The 18,794-nt window shown below is 42.9% G+C and overlaps 1 protein-coding gene across 3 annotated transcripts in view; it reads left to right on the top strand.

Annotated features, from left to right (window-relative positions):
• Nucleotides 1-17,417, top strand: part of RB1CC1 (RB1 inducible coiled-coil 1) — a 40,161-nt gene extending 22,744 nt beyond the window's left edge. For 2 of the 3 annotated variants that reach the window (XM_005215415.5, XM_010812002.4), the window contains 15 exons: nucleotides 45-231; nucleotides 313-394; nucleotides 515-576; nucleotides 1,808-1,911; nucleotides 2,304-2,430; nucleotides 2,519-4,419; nucleotides 7,852-8,017; nucleotides 8,568-8,676; nucleotides 8,758-8,986; nucleotides 9,548-9,602; nucleotides 10,465-10,512; nucleotides 11,685-11,743; nucleotides 13,329-13,465; nucleotides 15,234-15,304; nucleotides 16,022-17,417. In XM_005215415.5, coding sequence (XP_005215472.1) covers nucleotides 45-231; nucleotides 313-394; nucleotides 515-576; nucleotides 1,808-1,911; nucleotides 2,304-2,430; nucleotides 2,519-4,419; nucleotides 7,852-8,017; nucleotides 8,568-8,676; nucleotides 8,758-8,986; nucleotides 9,548-9,602; nucleotides 10,465-10,512; nucleotides 11,685-11,743; nucleotides 13,329-13,465; nucleotides 15,234-15,304; nucleotides 16,022-16,099 — 3,415 coding nt within the window. In that variant the 3' untranslated portion in view covers nucleotides 16,100-17,417. The remainder of the gene's footprint in view (nucleotides 1-44; nucleotides 232-312; nucleotides 395-514; nucleotides 577-1,807; nucleotides 1,912-2,303; nucleotides 2,431-2,518; nucleotides 4,420-7,851; nucleotides 8,018-8,567; nucleotides 8,677-8,757; nucleotides 8,987-9,547; nucleotides 9,603-10,464; nucleotides 10,513-11,684; nucleotides 11,744-13,328; nucleotides 13,466-15,233; nucleotides 15,305-16,021) is intronic. The other variant, NM_001114155.1, reaches the window with a different exon arrangement.
• The last annotated feature ends 1,377 nt before the right edge of the window (nucleotides 17,418-18,794 follow it).

Genomic DNA, 18,794 nt, shown 5'->3' with positions numbered 1-18,794 from the left:
TGGATGGTTTTTCAGAGTCTCTGCATCTCGATTTCATTCTGCAGGTGGTGTTGCTTTGTGATGCTCCACGCAGATCAGGATGGAGAGAAGTTGCAGGCTTTGCTCCGCCTGGTTATCGAGCTCTTAGAAAGAGTCAAGATCGTAGAAGCTCTGAGCACAGTTCCTCAGATGTACTGCTTAGCTGTTGTTGAGGTTGTCAGGAGAAAAATGTTCATAAAACACTACAGGGAGGTATGCAGGCTGAGCTGTGTTTACTGTGTCTGGGCCTCAGTGAGTTGGTGCTGATGCTAATACGTGCTCTCCTTTCCTCAGTGGGCCGGTGCTTTAGTCAAGGACGGAAAGCAATTGTATGAGGCTGAGAAGTCAAAAAGGGAATCCTTTGGGAAATTATTTAGTAAGTGTTCTTTATTAATAACAACATTTTTTAAGAAAAAGTGCTGGTTTTATTTTGTAGTTATGAGTACATCATGCAGCTGAAGTTGTAGAGTAACTGCATGTTAATCTCTTTACACAGGGAAGTCTTTTCTAAGAAATCGTCTGTTCAGGGGATTGGACTCCTGGCCCCCATCCTTTTGTGTACGTATTTATTTTCTAACTTGACTAAGTCCTGTGTGTTCAGACCTTTATTTCAGAAGTGGAGATACTTATCAGAAACAGATTTTTAATCAAAATTACGGTGTTTTTGACTCTAAGATGAATTCATAGTTTTTGGTCAGGAGTCTTCTCTGCTCAGAACGGTGACGTCGTAGGACACTGTTGAGATGGGTGGGAACGGAGTCTCTTCCCCTCACTGGGTCTGTCTCCCTCCTCCTCTTCTTCTCGCCCTCCCCTCCCCCTCCTCCTTCTCTTTCTTTCATTCATGTTGGACAATCCCCAATCAGGTCATCTTCATCGAAGCCATGAAATATAAGGTCCCTGTATTTCTAAACCAGAATGGGACCACTAGTTTTATTATATGAAAAAAACCCAAAAAACGATTCCGTGGTCAAATAAGTTTTAGAAGTGCTGTCTGTTTGTTTTCTCCTCACACACGCTGTTTCACGGTCACACGTGTTTCGTGCTACAGGATTCCTTAGGGCTATAGACGTTGTGTTTTTGTGTGTCTGCAAACAGGCAGGGTTTCCTACACACATGCCTTTACTGGGGAACCCTGCATAAGTCATGACTAAGGCCATGGCCTTGTCTTAAAAGCTGCATTTCTCAGCAATAATAAAAAGAATGGTAGGTGATGTTTGTTTTTTTTTTTAAGAAGCTGCAATTGACTAAGATTTCATACTTTGGAAAATGTAATGAAAAGTTGGAGTCAAGGGTATGGAAGGAAGTTTTATGTTAGAAAGAAAGTCTTTGCTGCCTTAAAACAGCACCACACACCAGTGGTGACAAAAGTAGATGGAGGGCCAGGGTGGGCCTCAGGACTGTGCTGACCGAGCAGTTGGGCACGTGGAAATTTGGGAACAGCCTGTGTGGTAGCGAGACAGATGGGTTCCTTTAATGTAGGTTGGGAACAGCAGTGTTCCTGTGAAAAGATGCTGAGAGCAGAGAAGAGAGGAAGCAAGCCCGGCATCCCTGTTGTTGGGAGATGGTCTTCTCATTGAGCAGTCCTTCATTTGTAGTTGATTATCTTACTCTGTTTCTATGGGATGAGTAGATCACTTGAAGCATTTTTAATTACTTATTGTATTGAATTATATAGTAAGAAATACAGTATTTATAACAAGAAATATAGTAAGTATAGTCAATATATAGTAAGAAATCATATACAAAATTATCCTGTATATTTTTTGGTAATTTTTTTTTTTATATATAGACACAGAAGCCTCGAAAGTTTGACTGTGAACTTCCAGATATTTCATTAAAAGATTTACAGTTTCTGCAATCATTTTGTCCTTCTGAAGTTCAGCCATTCCTCAGGTAAATGCCTGTAGTTCCCACTTTGGGATGTTCTCGCTGCCCTGGGTGGTGGGAAGAGCACCAGTGCTTGCAGGGTACTCCAGAACAGGAGGATTTCATGATAGTCTGGTTCTTCCATGGCTGCTTTGGGAAGCTTGCGGGGAATATAAAAATGATTAGAAAATAAAGATCAGAAAATGAAGATGATAAAGTAGAAGAAAAGTAATGCCTTACATGAAATTAGTTTTTTCTGATAGTAATCTGTGTTGTTGCATGGTATGTGTTAGTCTTCTTCAGCTTGTTTGGTATTGATTGATAGAGAATCATTTTGGGCACAGATTACAATGTTTGGTTGTAGTTATCCCTTTCTCATTAAGAAATTAGAAGTCTAATTTGGTTGCGCTCTGTTTCAGGGTTCCCTTACTTTGTGACTTTGAACCTCTCCACCAGCATGTACTTGCTCTGCATAATTTGGTAAAAGCAGCACAAAGTTTGGATGAAATGTCACAGACCATTACAGACCTGCTGAGTGAACAAAAGGCAAATCCAGTTCTTTGCAGTGGTTCGCCCCGTTAGCATGCATGCCTGTGGTGTCGCAGCTCGGTCAGCCTGTCCCTCTCTCTTCCAGGCCTCTGCGAGTCAGACGTCCCCGCAGTCGGCTTCCTCGCCCCGGCTGGAAAGCGCGACAGGAATCACAACCACTACCTCACCCAGGACACCGCCTCCACTCGCCGTGCAGGATCCCCTGTGTCCTGCAGTTTGCCCCTTAGAGGAGCTGTCACCAGACAGCATTGATGCCCACACGTTCGACTTTGAGACTATCCCCCATCCAAATATAGAGCATACTCTCCACCAGGCCTCCTTAGACTTGGATTCACTAGCGGAAAGTCCTGAGTCGGACTTTATGTCTGCGGTGAACGAGTTTGTCATAGAGGAGCAGCTATCGTCTCCAAACCCCATCAGTGACCCGCAGAGCCCAGAGATGATGGTGGAGTCCCTCTACTCCTCTGTCATCAACGCCATTGACAGTAGGCGGATGCAGGACACCAGTGCCCCTGGTCAGGAGGACCTGGGCGACCGCGCGTCCCTCAGTGTCCAGCTGGGGAGGTGCCGCGCGTCCGCCCGCGACTCGCACCTCAGCATTCAGACCCTGAAGGAGGACTTCTGCCACTTCCGGACGTTCGTGCAGAAGGAACAGTGCGACTTTGCCAATTCCTTGCAGTGTACAGCAGTAGAAATAAGAAGCATTATCGACAAAGTAAAGCACTCTTTGGAAATAACACTATATGAAAAACATCAAAAAGAACTAGAGTCTTTAAAAAGCGAGTACGAGGGCAGGCTCGCTACCCTGGTGAAGGAGAGTGAAGAGAACAAGAGCAAGATCACCAAGCTGCGGGGGGACCTGGTATGCCTGGAGGAGGTGCTGCAGAATAAGGATAATGAGTTTGCTCTGGTCAAGCATGAGAAGGAAGCTGTCATCTGCCTGCAGAAAGAGAAGGACCAGAAGCTGCTCGAGATGGAGTGCACAGTGCACGCCCAGCACTGTGAGATGGAAGCACTGCGGCAGTCGCGTGAGGTTGCTCTGGAGGACTTGAGGAAGCTCCACGTGGAGAATGACGAGAAGCTCCAGCTACTGCGGGCAGAGCTCCAGCGCCTGGAGCAGAGTCATCTGAAGGAGCTGGAGGACACACTGCAGGTCCGTCACACACAGGAGTTGGAGAAGGCCATGAACGAGCACAGGCTCTGCTTGGAGAAACTAGAGATGGAAAACCAGCAGAGGATCGAGCAGATCCAAGATTCTCATGCTGCAGTCATCCAGGAGAAGGAGCAGCAGCTCCAGGAGTTAAAGCTCAAGGTTTCAGATTTGTCGGACATGAGATGTAAGTTAGAGGTGGAGCTGGCTCTGAAGGAAGCAGAAACTGATGAGATAAAAATGTTGCTGGAAGAAAGCAGAACCCAGGAGAAGAAGACCTTGCAGTCTCTCTTCGAAAAAGAGACCGAACAGTTGAGAGCAGAGATCAGTAAACTAAACCAAAAGATTCACGACAATAATGAAAATTATCAGGTGGGCTTGACAGAGCTGAGAACTTTAATGACAGTTGAAAAAGATCAGTGCATTTCTGAGTTAATTAGTAGACATGAAGAAGAATCTGATAGGCTTACCACTGATTTAAACAAAATGACATCATTGTATCAGCAAGCATTTGAAATAGAAAAAGGCCTGAAAGAAGAATTAGCTGAACTGCAGAGTAAATTGGACTCAGAATTGAGTGCTCTTGAAAAACAAAAAGATGAGAAAATCTCCCAGCAAGAGGATATGTACAAAGCTATTATCCAGAAGCTAGAGAAAGACAAAGAGGAATTTGTCATGAGACAGGAACAGGACCGAGAACAGCTAGTTCAGAGGCTTAATTGTGAAAAAGAAGCTGCTATTGAGACTGCCAGAAAAGAAATGCACTTGGAAAGAGAAGCTGTTGAGAAAGAGTTGTTAGAGAAAGTTAAACATCTTGAGAGTCAATTAGCAAAAAGGTAAGAAAGAACTTCAGTCTGTAATCATAAAATTAAAGTCTGGTGATTCAAATTTTAATTGTGTTTGTAATCACAGTACCTTAATTTCCTCATTTACCTCAGGTAAAAGTAACCATTGAGATATTTGTGAAGTAAAAATGTCCTTTTTAAAATAGTCCATGTTACTTTTAAAAACATTTGAAAGAAATAACAGACTGTAAATCCACTGGGATGGCCTCTAAAAATGGATTCGTATTTTGGATTTCAAGACAAATAAGTTTTGAAAATTTCAAATGTTTTCAGGATCGTTTTCCCCCTTTTTTAACATATAAATTTCCTTTCGGTTTATTTGTAGTTTGTTCCCTGAATTCTTCATTTGAAAGTTACTGATTTTCATTCTTTTAAAATCATGTACAATGTATAAAAGAGCAGCAGTTAGTAACGTTTAGGACTCCAGCTTCCTGGTTGTTATTTTCTGATATTACAATCTCAGTTATTTCCTCTGTGATTCAAAAGATAATGTTAAATTCTGGGTTTTATACAGTGGTGGGTTTTTTTGCTTTTTTATTATTGTTGTTGTCTGATGTTACTGCCTTTGATCGGAGAAAATGGACTTTGGTATTCCTACTCATTAAAATTTATTGAGGGGGTTTGTGGCCTAATAAACAATTTCTAGAGCATCATTAGTTGGTTCTATCATTAATTCTTCCAAGAGAGTATCTGTATAGGTGTATGTGCTTTATGTAATTTAACCTCCAGCTGCTGCTTATCACTTTACCCAGCCTCTTGTGATTGACTATCTGCTGTATACTGTTCATAACCTGGCGCACAATTGAACCTCCAAGTCTGTTTTGAAAACAGAATGTTTTCTGGAGGGATTGGAGGCTCTTAGAGGAACTGGACCTCTGAGTGTCCTTAGAGCCTGGGGGATGCAGAGGTCGAGGCAGTCACTGCAGAAGGCCAGGTAGGCCGGCGGCACCAGGGTCCTCCAGGGGCCAGTGATGGGTATGGTGCACAGTGTTCGGTCAGAGATTGTGGTCCTCGCGGGGTCCTGCCCAGACATTGCACCCCCTCTCATCCTACCCCTTCTCATCGTGCTTTGGAGCCCTCTGAGAATCCTCTGGACACCGGGCCCTCCTGCAGCATCCTTCCTGCAGGCTCGCCGTGGCTGCCGTGGGGGAATAGAAGCCCCTCCGTACCTGCCCAGTGCTGTCAGGACTCGTGTGGACCACACCTTGTGTCCACTGTGTCACCTGAGTGTCCTAGCTCCAGGAGTGAGGCTGTGTCCACTCTATGGTAACTGAGGAGACCATGGCAGGGGTCAAGTCTCCACAGACCAGGTACAAAAGCCTAAAGCCAGGTTCCCTGCTTCAGAATCTGAAGGGCCTTAACCATGGTTCTCCCGTAGGACTTGCCAAAGCTCCATTCAGTGTCCATTTTGGTAGAGCAGCTGCATGGGTTCACGGTGGGGGGTGGTGGTGGGGTAGGGTAGGCGGGGAGTGCTCCCACAGCAGGGGCTGCACAGGTATTCGGTGGAGTAGCTGGAGCAGCAACTCACATATGCTCTGTCCTGTCTCTGGGTCTCAGAAATCCTGACCCTCACCTTGGACAGGCTGTCCCGTGTGCCTGAACTGCTGTACACTTAGAAATCTTGTTGTACTGACAGACAAGCTGTGGGTTATCATGGCTCATGCCCCTGATAGCTCACCCACTGTGTCTTGCCCTGATAGCTCAAGTAGTTGCTAATTCCTTTTTTTTTTTTTTTAATTTTAAAAATAAATTTATTTTTGGTCATGCCAGCACATGTGAGATCTTAGTTCTCTAATCAAGGATCAGACCTATGCTCCCTACTTTGGAAGCATGGCGTTTTAACCACTGGATTGCCAGGGACTTACTTTGTTTTTAACTTTAAAAAATGTATTTCATTGACATAAGTATAATCTGAAGCCCCATGGCTCAGACCGTAAAGGATCTGCCTACAGTAACGGGAAGATCCCCTGGAGAAGGGATTGGCTACCCACTCTAGTATTCTTGCCTGGAGAATTCCATGGATAGAGGAGCCTGGCAGGCTGCAGTCCATGGAGTCACAAAGAGTCGGACACAGTTAGCATTTTAATAGTTGATGTACATTGTTATCCTAATTTCTGCTGTGTGGCAAAGTGATGCAGTTAAACATATGTATATTCTTCTCCATTAAGGCATTTCCCAGGATATTGAATAGAGTTCCCTGTACAACAGGACCTTATTGCTTCTTCATCTTGTATATTACAGTAGTCCAGTTAGACTTTTGTGACCTGCTGCCCCCTCGCCTGTAACCTCATTCTCTTCCCTCTGCCCTGCCTACTTGCCTGGAACTTGGCTTTTTGTTTTCCCCACAGTAGTTGGCTTACCCTGTAACTGTAGGGGGTACTTCTTCCAGGCGTGTCACTTAAACCTGCACAAAGTAGACTTTAGGCAGACAGTATGAAGAGTTGCTCACATGTAAGCCCTGCGTTCGGCTTATTTTATCCTAAGTCCGTTTTCTTAGTGAGCAAAGTCCCTGGCTTCATCCTGGTTCCTCAGTGACCTTGAAATGACGCTGCCTGTGATTTTTAATCCCCCCCTCCCCAGCCCTGAAGGAGAAACATTGAAAAACATTGAAGTGTCCTTTTAAATTGAATAAATGTACATTTAAAACCCTTCACTGATTTGGTTGCTCAGATAGTGTGGGAATGTTTACAGTCTTTCTCCTGAGCCGGGGATATTTTCACACCTTGGATGAGATTATCTACTTCTTGACAAGCATTCGGATATAGAGGATTGTGAGGTTGAAAGCAGATAAAATAAGCAGCAGCCTGGGCTTGTGCTTGCTCGTTGACCTCGCCTCTCAGCCCCTCAGCACCCCTTGGAGGTGAGCAGGTTCTGAGAGAAGTGAATCTGAATTTAGGCGTATGTCAGTTTGCTGTGTACACATTTAAGTTTCACTTTAGTTTAAGGTTACCTATTCATTAGCTAACAAAATGAACCAAAGCCTGTTTAAAAAATGAAAGCTCTTCAACAGATGTGTTCTGCAGGTGTATTTTTAATTCAACTCTCAGTCCTGTGTCTGACAGTTACAGGAAAGGTAAAACTAGAATTTGAAGCTGAGCTCTTGAAGTATATTGATTTTTATATTGACAATGTTGCCTTTTGCTGTAGAAACTGATTATCCTGAATATCGGATTATAACCACTCAACCCCACTGCTGGGAGGATGTGGTCTGTATTAGGCTTTTCCCTGGCACTTGTTTCTCTTTTGCTGGTGGATAAAAAGCGAGAGTTGACATAGAAAGATCTTTTAACACCAGTTAACTACTGTTAGGTTAAAGGAAGATGTTTAGCATTTCTGGTGTCATCTAATTATGATACTTGGTATACTTGTGATTATATCTGTAATACTGGGGGGAAAATGTAATACTGTATTTAATTTTTAAAGTCATGCCATGGAATCTGCCAGAGAAGATTCTTCAAGCCTAGTTGCTGAACTTCAAGAAAAGCTCCAGGAAGAAAAAGCTAAGTTTCTAGAACAACTTGAAGAGCAGGAGAAAAGGAAGAATGAGGAGATGCAGAATGTTCGAACATCTTTGATCGCTGAGCAGCAGGTGTGTGGGTTCCCGGACTGAGAAGGTTAACAAGTGTGTCTGTGTAGCTGAGGTTTTTGCTGTCTTAAGTGTGACTTTTCCTACATTGATCCTGGTAGTATTTGCTACGTATCTTCATATTTAAAAGCATGTTCTTTTTAACAGTCATTATTTCACATGAGTACTTCAAAAAGAAAACAGTCCTAGTTTAGAAATGAAGAAATGTAAATTCTGTTCCTGACTTCCTAGCTTCCTCCCTGATCTTGTCAAAATCATTTAATGTCTTCACATCACATTAATTTTTGCAAATGAAAGTGTTGATACTACTACATGGGTAACATTTGAGTTTCTTTTCTTTAAGCTGTGAAATTTTCTTCTAATTTATGTGCTGTTAATTCTTATCCATGTGATGAGCTGGCATTTTTATTTAAAAGTAAATGTCACCTTGTGTATGATACTTTTCTTCTCCATGTTGAGACGTACCACCAGAAATAGATGCAGTGTGTTTTTTGTGTCTGCCACTGCGCTGTGTGTACAGATCATGTGAGTGGTTCTTGTTCTGTTGTTCCAGACCAATTTTAACACTGTTTTAACGAGAGAGAAAATGAGGAAAGAAAACATAATCAATGATCTCAGTGATAAGCTCAAGAGCACAATGCAGCAGCAGGAGCGGGACAAAGGTGAGCGGGCCTCAGGAGTGCGGCACCTTTGGCTCTGACCGATGCGCGCCATGGCTAACTCTGTCCCAACCCCGGCTGCAGATTTGATCGAGTCCCTGTCTGAGGACCGCGCGCGTCTGCTGGAGGAGAAGAAGCGACTGGAGGAGGAAGTCAGCCGGCTGCGGGGCGGCGCCTTCGTGCCCTCCCCGGGCGTGGCTGCAGCCCCGGAGTTGTATGGGGCCTGTGCACCCGAGCCCCCGGTGGAGGCCCTGGACACCTTTGCCGAGGGGAGGCCAGACTCAGCCATGGAGACCAGCACGATGTCTGTCCAGTGAGTGCTCCATCCTCCTGTTCAGAATGGCCAGCCAGGACTGAGGGTGGGAGGGCTGGGCAGCCCCGGTGGTGACCGCAGCCTACGGACCTGAGAGCTGGACCCGGTGGATTGTTTATAGCACAGTGAGTGTTAACATCACTGGTTATCTGTGGGAGCCCATATGGGCGTGTTTCATGAGGTGCCTTGGTGTGCCTGCAGCGTCCACGGGTAGCCAGGAAGGGCTGCTGGACTGGTGTCTGCAGGGGTTCCAGGGTTGAGCCCATGGCCTCGGGGAGCAGGGGTTACCAGAGGCTCAGGTGTGTTCATGGGGCTGAGGCCGTGGTAGATGGAGTGGTCACTTACACATAAAATCTGAAATGAAAGTCATACAGGTAGAAGTGGAGAGGAAGAGCGTGGTTTCCCCAGGACTGTGGGCGCAGGGAGGAGGTAGTCATGTGAGGTGAGGGGGGTGTGGATTAGCGGTGCACAGTACACGTGTCTCAGACCACCTCATTGTGCATTCTAAGTATGTTACAGTTTTATTTGTCAATATGGCTGAAGTAAGTCATTTTCTCTTAGAGAAAACGTCCACGTGCTCTCTGAAGAAAGACAGCGGATAATGCTGTTGGAACGAGTAAGTGCATTTTGTCTGTGTTGAAGCATAGTGGGTAAAGGCCTTCACCCTGTATCGCAGTGAAGCAACCTTACATGAGAACAGGATTTGTTGTGTTTATATATTAGATCTTTTTAATAGTTATTTTGTGGTTATTTTTGAGAAGCTCTGTCATCTCTGATCCTAGTGGCTGGTAATAGTTCAGGATTCAGCAACAAAGTTTAAGTGTGAATTCTGCATACTAATTTTCAAAAATTAAGTATTTTCCAAAATGGGGCAAAAATAGAATATGTGAATAATGAAGAAAAGTTAGGTTTTTTATAGGGATTGATTGAGGTGAAGAGAAAAAAAAATGGCAATAGGGGTTCCTTCTTAATTGCAGACTTGCCTTTCTTTGTTCATAGAGCACTTTTCATTGCTTAGGCTTTGAAGATTTTTACAGTCTCTTTTGCTCTCCACAAGATAACTGCTGAGGATTCGGAGTCTGAACTGTACAGACGTGTACTCTCGCTGCTCGGGTCTCCCCTGTGCTATTGTTAGTGAAGGGTCATCACGTCTGCTTGCCTGTGTGTAGTAACTGTGGGTCCCACCTCCTGGGCCACACCTCCTAACACAGCCTCTGGGGACAGATCTCGATAGTGTGTATTTGCAAGTCCTCAAGGGCTTCTAATGCAGATTAAGCTTTGAGAACACCTGACTTAAGGAAGTATACCTAAAAATTATTCCAATTGTCTTTTATGCCAGTAAATAAAACAGTTGGAGAGATTCCCTAGAAAAGAATGTCCCCAAGATCTTTTTATACTAGAGATCAGCGTTAGTCCACTATGTTTGGATTTGAGTATTTATGAGCATAAACCATCATCTCTTTTTCTCTTCTCTGCAGACACTACAGTTGAAAGAAGAAGAGAACAAGCGGTTAAATCAGAGACTGGTAAGGTTTCTCGCCCAGTTGATCTTGACATTTAAACTGTTTGGGTCACATTTCATTAAGAAGATCAGAAAGTTGTGTGGTTTATTAATTCATGCCTGGTAGGTTTTGTTGACTAATCAGTTTTACAAGTCAGTCTTACGTGCTTTCATAAACCAGTTGCTTCATTTTTCATACTCTAATGATTACGATTTATGAGAAAGTGGGAGCAGTTTTGAGGCCTGTGTTGAAAACCTTAAGGCACTGATTAGAGTGGAGTTATTTTAAAGTAAAGTGTCTTGTAAGGAGGCATCCAGTTTCTTGCATGTGCCTATCTTAACTCGAGCAGCAAAACTTCCACGTTATTTCCACAACTTGCAAACTGTCAGTCCTGAACTTATGACCACAGCAGCTCTAAGGCTATTTGCTGTTTGTAAGTGAAGCACATCCTTTCAGGAAGACATGGAGAAGTTGCTGCCACAGCGGCTCCCCATGTGCTCTGGGCTGCCTCCCTGGGGGAGGACGCTCTGCTTGGAGGGCGTTGTCACCGTGCACTGTGCTCCCAGAGCAGTCGGCAGTGCATAGGACACTGTAGGTGCTGTTAAGTGTTGAAGACGGAAAGCCATTTATCTGTCCTTGGTTTGTGTGACTAGAGTTGGGCCACTCTGCTTGGGAGAGTTAGGTATCCCTGCCATCCTTTCTGGCCCCCAGACCTTGGGACCCACATCCCCTGTATCAAGTAACAGTGTGAGAAGTGGGCTGAAGCCTGACTGAGACTGGTTAGCCCCGCCCTCTCCCACCTGGATGCTTGCAGGGGAGGATGGTCGGCAGCCCTTCCTGGGCTGCTGGTCGCTCAGAATCGTGGGCTGTAAACTCTTACTGAAATCATCAGCTCCTTCCTTCTGATATTTGTTAGGGTTAAGTGTCTGTTTATTGATAAAATAATTCTATATCCAGTTTTTAATCCAGCCAAATTTGATTAAGAATAGCATAAGTAGAAGTGTAGATAAATTTGTACACTGAGAGTAACTGTTAAAGGAAAGGCATTACGTTAATGAAGCGTGGGAGTTTGGGCCCTGAAAGCTGGGATGCAGACGTGACCACACATCATAGTGGAAGAAGTGTCTGCAGTCAGGCCTAGAAAGTGCCCGGAGAGAGCACTTGACTCATATAACCTTTGAACTGTTCTCTTCCAGATGTCTCAGAGCATGTCTTCCGTATCCTCGAGGCATTCTGAGAAGATAGCCATTAGAGAGTAAGTATTGTTTTTGTTTTTTATGGTTTTTTTCTGTGAAAAAAAATTGCCAAATTGAATAGTACTGAATTGTTCATGAAAATGTGTTTCAGTGACTGTAGCCCTTCAACCTCAGTTTTAGTCAGCAGAGTGTTATACATTCATTCATAATTAATATTTTTTTAATTGAAAAGCAAGGTTTTTCTGTGTTATTTTGGGGATGTTGTTGTGCCCAGTCATGTCCAACACTTCTTGATCCTTTGGACTGTAGTCCACCAGGCTCCTCTGTCGATGGGCTTTCCCAAGACAAGAATATTGGATTCCATCTCCAGGGGATCATCCCCACCCAGGGATCAAACCTGGGTCTCTTGTGTCTCCTGCATTGGGATTTGAGGACATTGGGATCGTATTGGAAGTCCTTCCTGTCCTAGCTTTAATTGTCACTTACATTGCATTCCTGAAGCCTCTTCAGTTGCTGCCACCTCTTTTAAATCCCTTTTACCACCTTCATCTTTTTCATTTTAAATGGGAAACTCTTGATTTTTTAAGTTGCGGTGTTTCTTCTTCTGCTTATTTCTCAGACTTTGTTTTATTGATATGCTACACATCAATAATGCACTGCTTATCAGCATTGACTTAAAAAATAAACAAGACTTTCTCTGTAATGGATCTATCAACCAAGTGTCTGGGTTACTAACATTAAACCGAGTGATTTGAAAGGGCTGGGTGTATCTGTCTTTCCCTACCAGCTGTATGTCAAGTCAAATCAACTTACAGTCTTTCACAAATGAGAGAGATGAGCTTAACACAAAAACCATCTCCGAGAAGCCCACCTTCCCTTTTGAGGCGTTGTCTTCTGATGTTTGTCCAGAACGTATCTGGTCCTATTCTTTTTAGGCAGGCAGTTAATTGTGAGATAAACAGTTAATGAAGGAGAGACTGTTATCTTTGTAGAGTTTCCCTAGTGATGTTAATGATTTATCAGGTTCAGGACCACTATTGTCTGAGATCCAGATTAACTTTGAACTGGTATTGCGAAGACAATTCTGAAGGACCCTGAGGAGACAGACAGAAGCCATCTGAAACCTCAGGCCGTCACACCTGGTTTCCTTGCCTCTCCTTCCAGACTGAGGGGACTCTCCTCAGAGCCTGGAGCAGCACTGCTGGACAAGTTGCGCTTCCCTCCTTACGTGACTGTGCGTTTGCTCCCTCTATTTGTGTGCGTTGTTGTAAAATGGTGGGTTTGGATGAGTACCTTCTTCCTATAACTAGGTGAACTTGGGTATTTTTTTTCCTCCTCACCCAAGCTGTGTGTGTGTGTGTGTGTGTGTGTGTGTGTGTGTGAGAGTGTGTGTGTGTGTGTGTGTGGGTGTGTGGCTGTTTTCTTAACCAGTAGATTATGTTGGTCTCTGACAGTTGCTCATGTTACCCTTTGAACATATGTGTATGTCCAGCACTCCTGTGAGCAGCTGTGTGAGCAGTCATGTAGCTGAGACATCTGCTGTTGCATTGATAGCTGAACTGGTTGGGCCCTGCAGAGTCCGCGAGCAGAGCGTTGAGGGGGAGATGGTGGCTTCTCAGGTGACTGAAGCTTTCCTCTGCTCAGTTTCCAGGTGGGCGACCTGGTGCTCATCATCCTGGACGAGCGCCACGACAACTATGTGCTCTTCACGGTGAGCCCCACCCTGTACTTCCTGCACGCGGAGTCCCTGCCCGCCCTGGACCTCAGGCCGGGAGAGGGCGGTAAGTGTCACACTGAGACATAAACCCGGTGTGTGCTTGTCTAACTGTGTCCGAGTTACACAGGCAAGAGAGAGCTCTGCTTCCATCTGCTTTTTTGTTTGTTTGTTTGTATTCGGTCTGCATTATCCAGATTATTTTTCTGGGTTCTGTTGACAGTTCAGCCTGAGTGCAGCTAACGCAGTCGGGTCAGTTATCTCATGCCCTGGCGACAGCAGGATTGTACTGTTAAAATGCTCATACCTATGTAAGCTTGAATATAACGTGCTCATTGGTTTATAAGGGCACTTTGCTTGTTTTGGCGACAATAAATTCTTTTAAATTATAAAATGTCTCTTCTGTGCAATATATCATTCTGTGTTTCTACCTTCTTTTTCGTTATTGTCAGTACTTTCATTTTCTTTTCAAAGCAATGAGCTTTGTTAAAATATACCAAGTTGCGGTTAGTATCTGGTACATTGTCTGGTATAATGTACAATTATCTGGTACATTGGCCTTTAAAAGAACTCAAAAAGAACATAATAGACACCCTGAAATACTTTGCCTGAATAGAAAGACTGTATCCATTTGGTTTGATGTTCCTGTTTGGCCTGGAGAATTCCATGGACTGTATAGTTCATGGGGTCACAAAGAGTCAGACAGGACTGAGCAACTTTCACTTCACTTCCCTTCCCTTCCTGTTTGAAGCGGTCAGATGTCAGTTCTCTAACTTGGCCACTGCCTCTGTGCCTGTTGTTGGTGGGTTATATAGAGTGTAACCACAGAAAGTGAGACAAGGCAGTTGCAGTTTAGTTTACTAGTTTTATACGTGGAAAACCGTGAACTTAAGTTTTTTCTTTTTTTTTTTTTTTTTTTTGTGGTTTTTTGACCAGGGTATTATGGCCTTGACCAGGGGTACTTGTCACTCCTTGGACTTTAGTGTCAGACCAGGGGTCCCCAGCCTCTGGGATCTAATGCCTGTTGATCTGAGGTGGAGCTGGTACAGTAATAATAGAAATAAAGTGCACAGTAAATGTAACGTGCTTGAATCATCTGAAACCATCTGCACCGCTGTCTGTGGAAAAATTGTCTTCCAGTAAACCAGTCCCTGTGTCTGTGTTTGTTTCTGATGGTTTATTCAGGAGATCTGTTAATTTACGTCTTGCCAAGTAATGTTTATAGAATAAAATCAGTTTTATCTTCTCTTGGGAATTTCAGAGGTTTTACTCTAAACAGATAAATTATTGGTCAAATATTTTTGGAATCAACTTTTTTAATGACAACTTCTGATGAATTTTAAGAGAATGAGCTTGCATCTCTCAGCTTGTGACATGAGTTTTTTCATCCTGTTTCCTTCCACATTTTTTTCCTTCCCTTCACAAAAGTAGTCCCTTCAGATGTTCTTTCATTCTTAGGTATTTATTTTGCACTGACTGTTTGTGTTGTGGTGCCAGAAATAAAAATGCAGTGCTTTGCTTTGAAGCTAGAAAATCAGTTTTCTTTTCAGCAGCAGAACAGGTCATGTGTCTGCACTTACAGTAGGTGGCACTGCTGAGCTGCTTAGAATACCTGGATTTATTTGTTGCTGGTTTGTACTCAGATTGTTTGCTTCTGATTTACTTACCATCTGCACTTAAAGGAAAATGAATCCAGTTTTGTTTTATAAGTCATTTTGCATTTCTGTGATTTCACTTGGGAGAAGGTCCTTAGTCTGTTTTAATTCTGGCAGTTTGGTTTTCATGAGTAATTATAATAGTACTTTCAAAAAGAAATTAATGATTTGATTCCATAGCTTCAGGTGCGTCTCGAAGACCGTGGGTCCTTGGGAAAGTGATGGAAAAGGAGTACTGCCAGGCCAAAAAGGTAAGCTTCATGGTGGGATGCAGACCCTGGAGTTGAAAGAAGGTTCTCTGGCTGTGTCATGTAGAAGTCAGGAGCAGTGCTAGTCCTGGCCTTTTAGTTCACTTGAGTCAGACCTTGAATTTCGTGAATGTGAGTTTGCACCAGCAGTTTTATGAATATTTGTGTTACTTGCCTTCTGAAAATAGAGCTAGATTACCAACAAACGGTCAACCTGTACAGGAAAACTACAGCAAGTTACTGTTCTGTGTTGAGTTGCTGGTGCTTCTTGTGCAGTAAAGGAGCTGGTGATGAATCTGTCTGCCGGCAGAGCTGATGCGTCTTGACTCTCAGTGCCCCTCACTGAGGAGAGACAAGTGAAGTGTTGCTGGCTCAGCATGCGCCTGACTGTGATGTGGGCAGTGTCGGTGCTGTGGGCTCAGTGACCTCCAGTGAGCAGCTTCCCGACCCTCCTCTGTGCCCCGTGTACCAGCAGGGCTCGAGCCGGGTGGTGCTGGACTTCTCTTTGATGCTCATAGTAATAACATACGGCTCACTTGGCACCGTATCTTTATCAGTGATCACTGACTCTTGCCTCAGTATTAGTGGCTGAGTCTCCACTCATATGGGGAGGAGGCAGGTGTCCTCTAATAAAGACCCCCCCAGTAATTCAGCTTTGAGTAGTGTGATGGGACGGAACTTAGGCACTTTGGTTTAATCACCCTTTTCTTTCTGTCTTAGGCACAAAACAGATTTAAAGTTCCTTTGGGGACAAAGTTTTACAGAGTGAAAGCTGTGTCATGGAATAAGAAAGTATAATTTGCGGAAGAAATTGAGACCTTCTGTGACGTTTTCCTGGTTTGTCCAACAGTGCTCTTTCATCACTCCAAAAACAGCAGGCCATCTTTTTATATAAAAGTCAACAGGACAATGTACTTCATTGGTGTATATCATTTACTTTTTACCTGGCTACACTTTAGGAACAATAAATTCATCAAAACTCTGAGCTGAATTAAAATGGTTTTGTTTTTTTCTACCCAAGTAACTCTAGAAATGGGGACCAAACTAGTTCATTATCTCAAAGGGCATACCCTGTGCATTGTGGCCTACGATTAGCCATGCTAATTGCCTGTTACATATACATTAGCTTGAACTTAGATAGTCCGTGTTAGTTACTGTACCAGCATTTGTCTTTTTGTGAAGCCAATATCAGAAGACTTGCACTCTTTAACACATTCTTTATAAAATGTATACATTCTTCAGAACTATTTAAAGAGGAGTGTTCCTGCATGCAGATAATCATGGTTTTGTTTGCCTCTGTAGATTACTAAAGCAAATTGTTTCATTTATTTTTTTAAATGCCCTTTGATGTTTCAAAACAAAAAGGAACTCTAATTCAATTGACTGACTTTAAGATCAGGCATATCTACAGTCTTGAGAAGCACTTTGAGCAGATGGTCGCCTGGGTTTTCCAAGGAGGTGTGTGCTGGGGGTGGTCTTCAAGTGGCACACAGCCCCTCCCAACACTTTTGTACTCTGTTTAGAAGAATCATATCGACAAGGTCGTAATTCATGGTTCAGTTTCAGAAAAAGCATAGTCATTGTACATTAACCATTTAGAGGTCATTTAAATAACAAAATGTTGTATTGTAAAAGACATGTAGAATTTTAAAACAATAAAGATTTGAACCTGTAAATGTGTGTGCCTTTTAAAGATGGAAACATTTTTAATATATTTGAGTGACTGCTGGGAAGTGTGAAAAACTTGTTCTGTATCATATCGAAGAGAAACATGTTTATTACAAAAATGTTCTTTAACTGTATGCTATGTAACAGGGTCAAACAGCCTTCTGTAGAGTAGAATTGTGTAAACCCGGTCTTCAGATAAATGCCGCGAACAGAGGCATCTAAGTGAGCTGCCTGAGTGGATTGGGACTTGTTTCAGGTTTGTTGCTAGAGAACAATAATAAAATGGCTTTTTTTTTTTTTCCAGAAAGTATTTAATTTCTTCATAAAAATAAGTTAAATATTTTTTTAAATATGTATATCTAATAGTACAGAAAATGGAATAAACACCATAGTGTATAGAAAACTGAATTTGACAACATATTAATGAATAAATGGACAAATGATTTCACGTTTCTCTTCAGTCCTTCCATTGCATCCTCACGCAGACAGCATCACCAGCAAAGAGCTCTGTGTAAGGGTGGGTCTGCTGAGCAAGGTGTTCTTGGGTCTGAGTGAATCTGCCCGGTGGGCTTTTTTGACTTCAAATTTCAGAGTCATGCTGTGGAATGCGGGCTGAACCTGATCTCTCCTGAGTGGCACTCTTTAATGTCAACTTTTGTTGCTTATCGTTTTTCTTACATCCTATTCTTTATCCATGCTATCAGCAGTTACCTATGCCTTCATAAAGCAAACAAAAAGAAAGTATGGTTTTCTTAGTTACAAAGAAGAGAAATGAAGCCTGGTTGGGTTTCCACCCTCTTTGGGTGGGTGAGGCCAGCCATGACATCAGAGTGCCCAAGCTTCTGTCCCAGGTCTGACTTTATCTGGGCAAGCTGCATAAACTCTGAACCTGCCTCAGAGGGTTATTTTAGAAAATTAAGTGGTGAAAATGATAAATGTAAAGGGCTTTGAACAATTTCACATAAACAGACTAAGTACTTATATATGTTAGCTATTATAAAGATTTCTTTTTTGTCTAATCAGAACCTGCAAATTCACTATTCAAACTTGAATAGAAATGTAGCTTTATTGTAAGAATGAAAGTTTAAGTCACATTTAGATGCCAGTATATTTCAAGCACATAAGAATTATGTGGATGGTTTTATTTTTGCAAAGGTACCTGGATATACTAAGACCAGAATGAGCAAAAATTACACAAATTTTATTTTTATTAAAAATCATCATGGTGTAAAACATGCACATGCTTTCAAAAAAAAATTAATATGCCCTTAAAGTGAAAAAAGTGAAAGTTGCTTACTCATGTCTGACTGTCTGTGACACCATGGACTGTGTAGCCTGCTAGGCAAGTCCTCTGTCCATGGGATTTCTCAGCCACGAATACTGGAGTGGGTTGCTGTTCCCTTCTCCAGGAGATCCTCCTGACCTAGGGATCGAACCTGGATCTCCCACATTCCAGATTGATTCTTTACTGTCTGAGACACTAGGGAAGCCCTTAAACCCCTGTCCTGTTTCCCAACTTTGCCAGGTAGAGGTAATTTTGCTTGTTTGGCCACTTTGATGTGCTAAGCCATATGACTAAATTGGTATTCTGGATAAAGCATTTTTATAATGTCAGTTTACCTTCTCATATGAAAGGAAGATGTAGTTACTTTACAAGAACCTTTTCTGCTGTCATTCCTGTGTAGTACATTACTTTTTAGTTGGTTAGCATTTACGTTATCATGACTTCTTTTTAAGTAGCCATTCTAAGTGGGTGTTTTATGTGCTTGTGGGGAATTTCTGTGTTTTTGTTGAAGAAATACCAGTTCAAGCACTCTTGTCCATT

The sequence above is a fragment of the Bos taurus genome, chromosome 14 (genome assembly GCF_002263795.3).
Source record: "Bos taurus isolate L1 Dominette 01449 registration number 42190680 breed Hereford chromosome 14, ARS-UCD2.0, whole genome shotgun sequence".
NCBI classification, from domain to species: Eukaryota; Metazoa; Chordata; class Mammalia; order Artiodactyla; family Bovidae; genus Bos; species Bos taurus.
The sequence above is the reverse complement of the archived record's forward strand: the minus strand, read 5'-3'. Positions and strand labels throughout refer to the sequence as shown.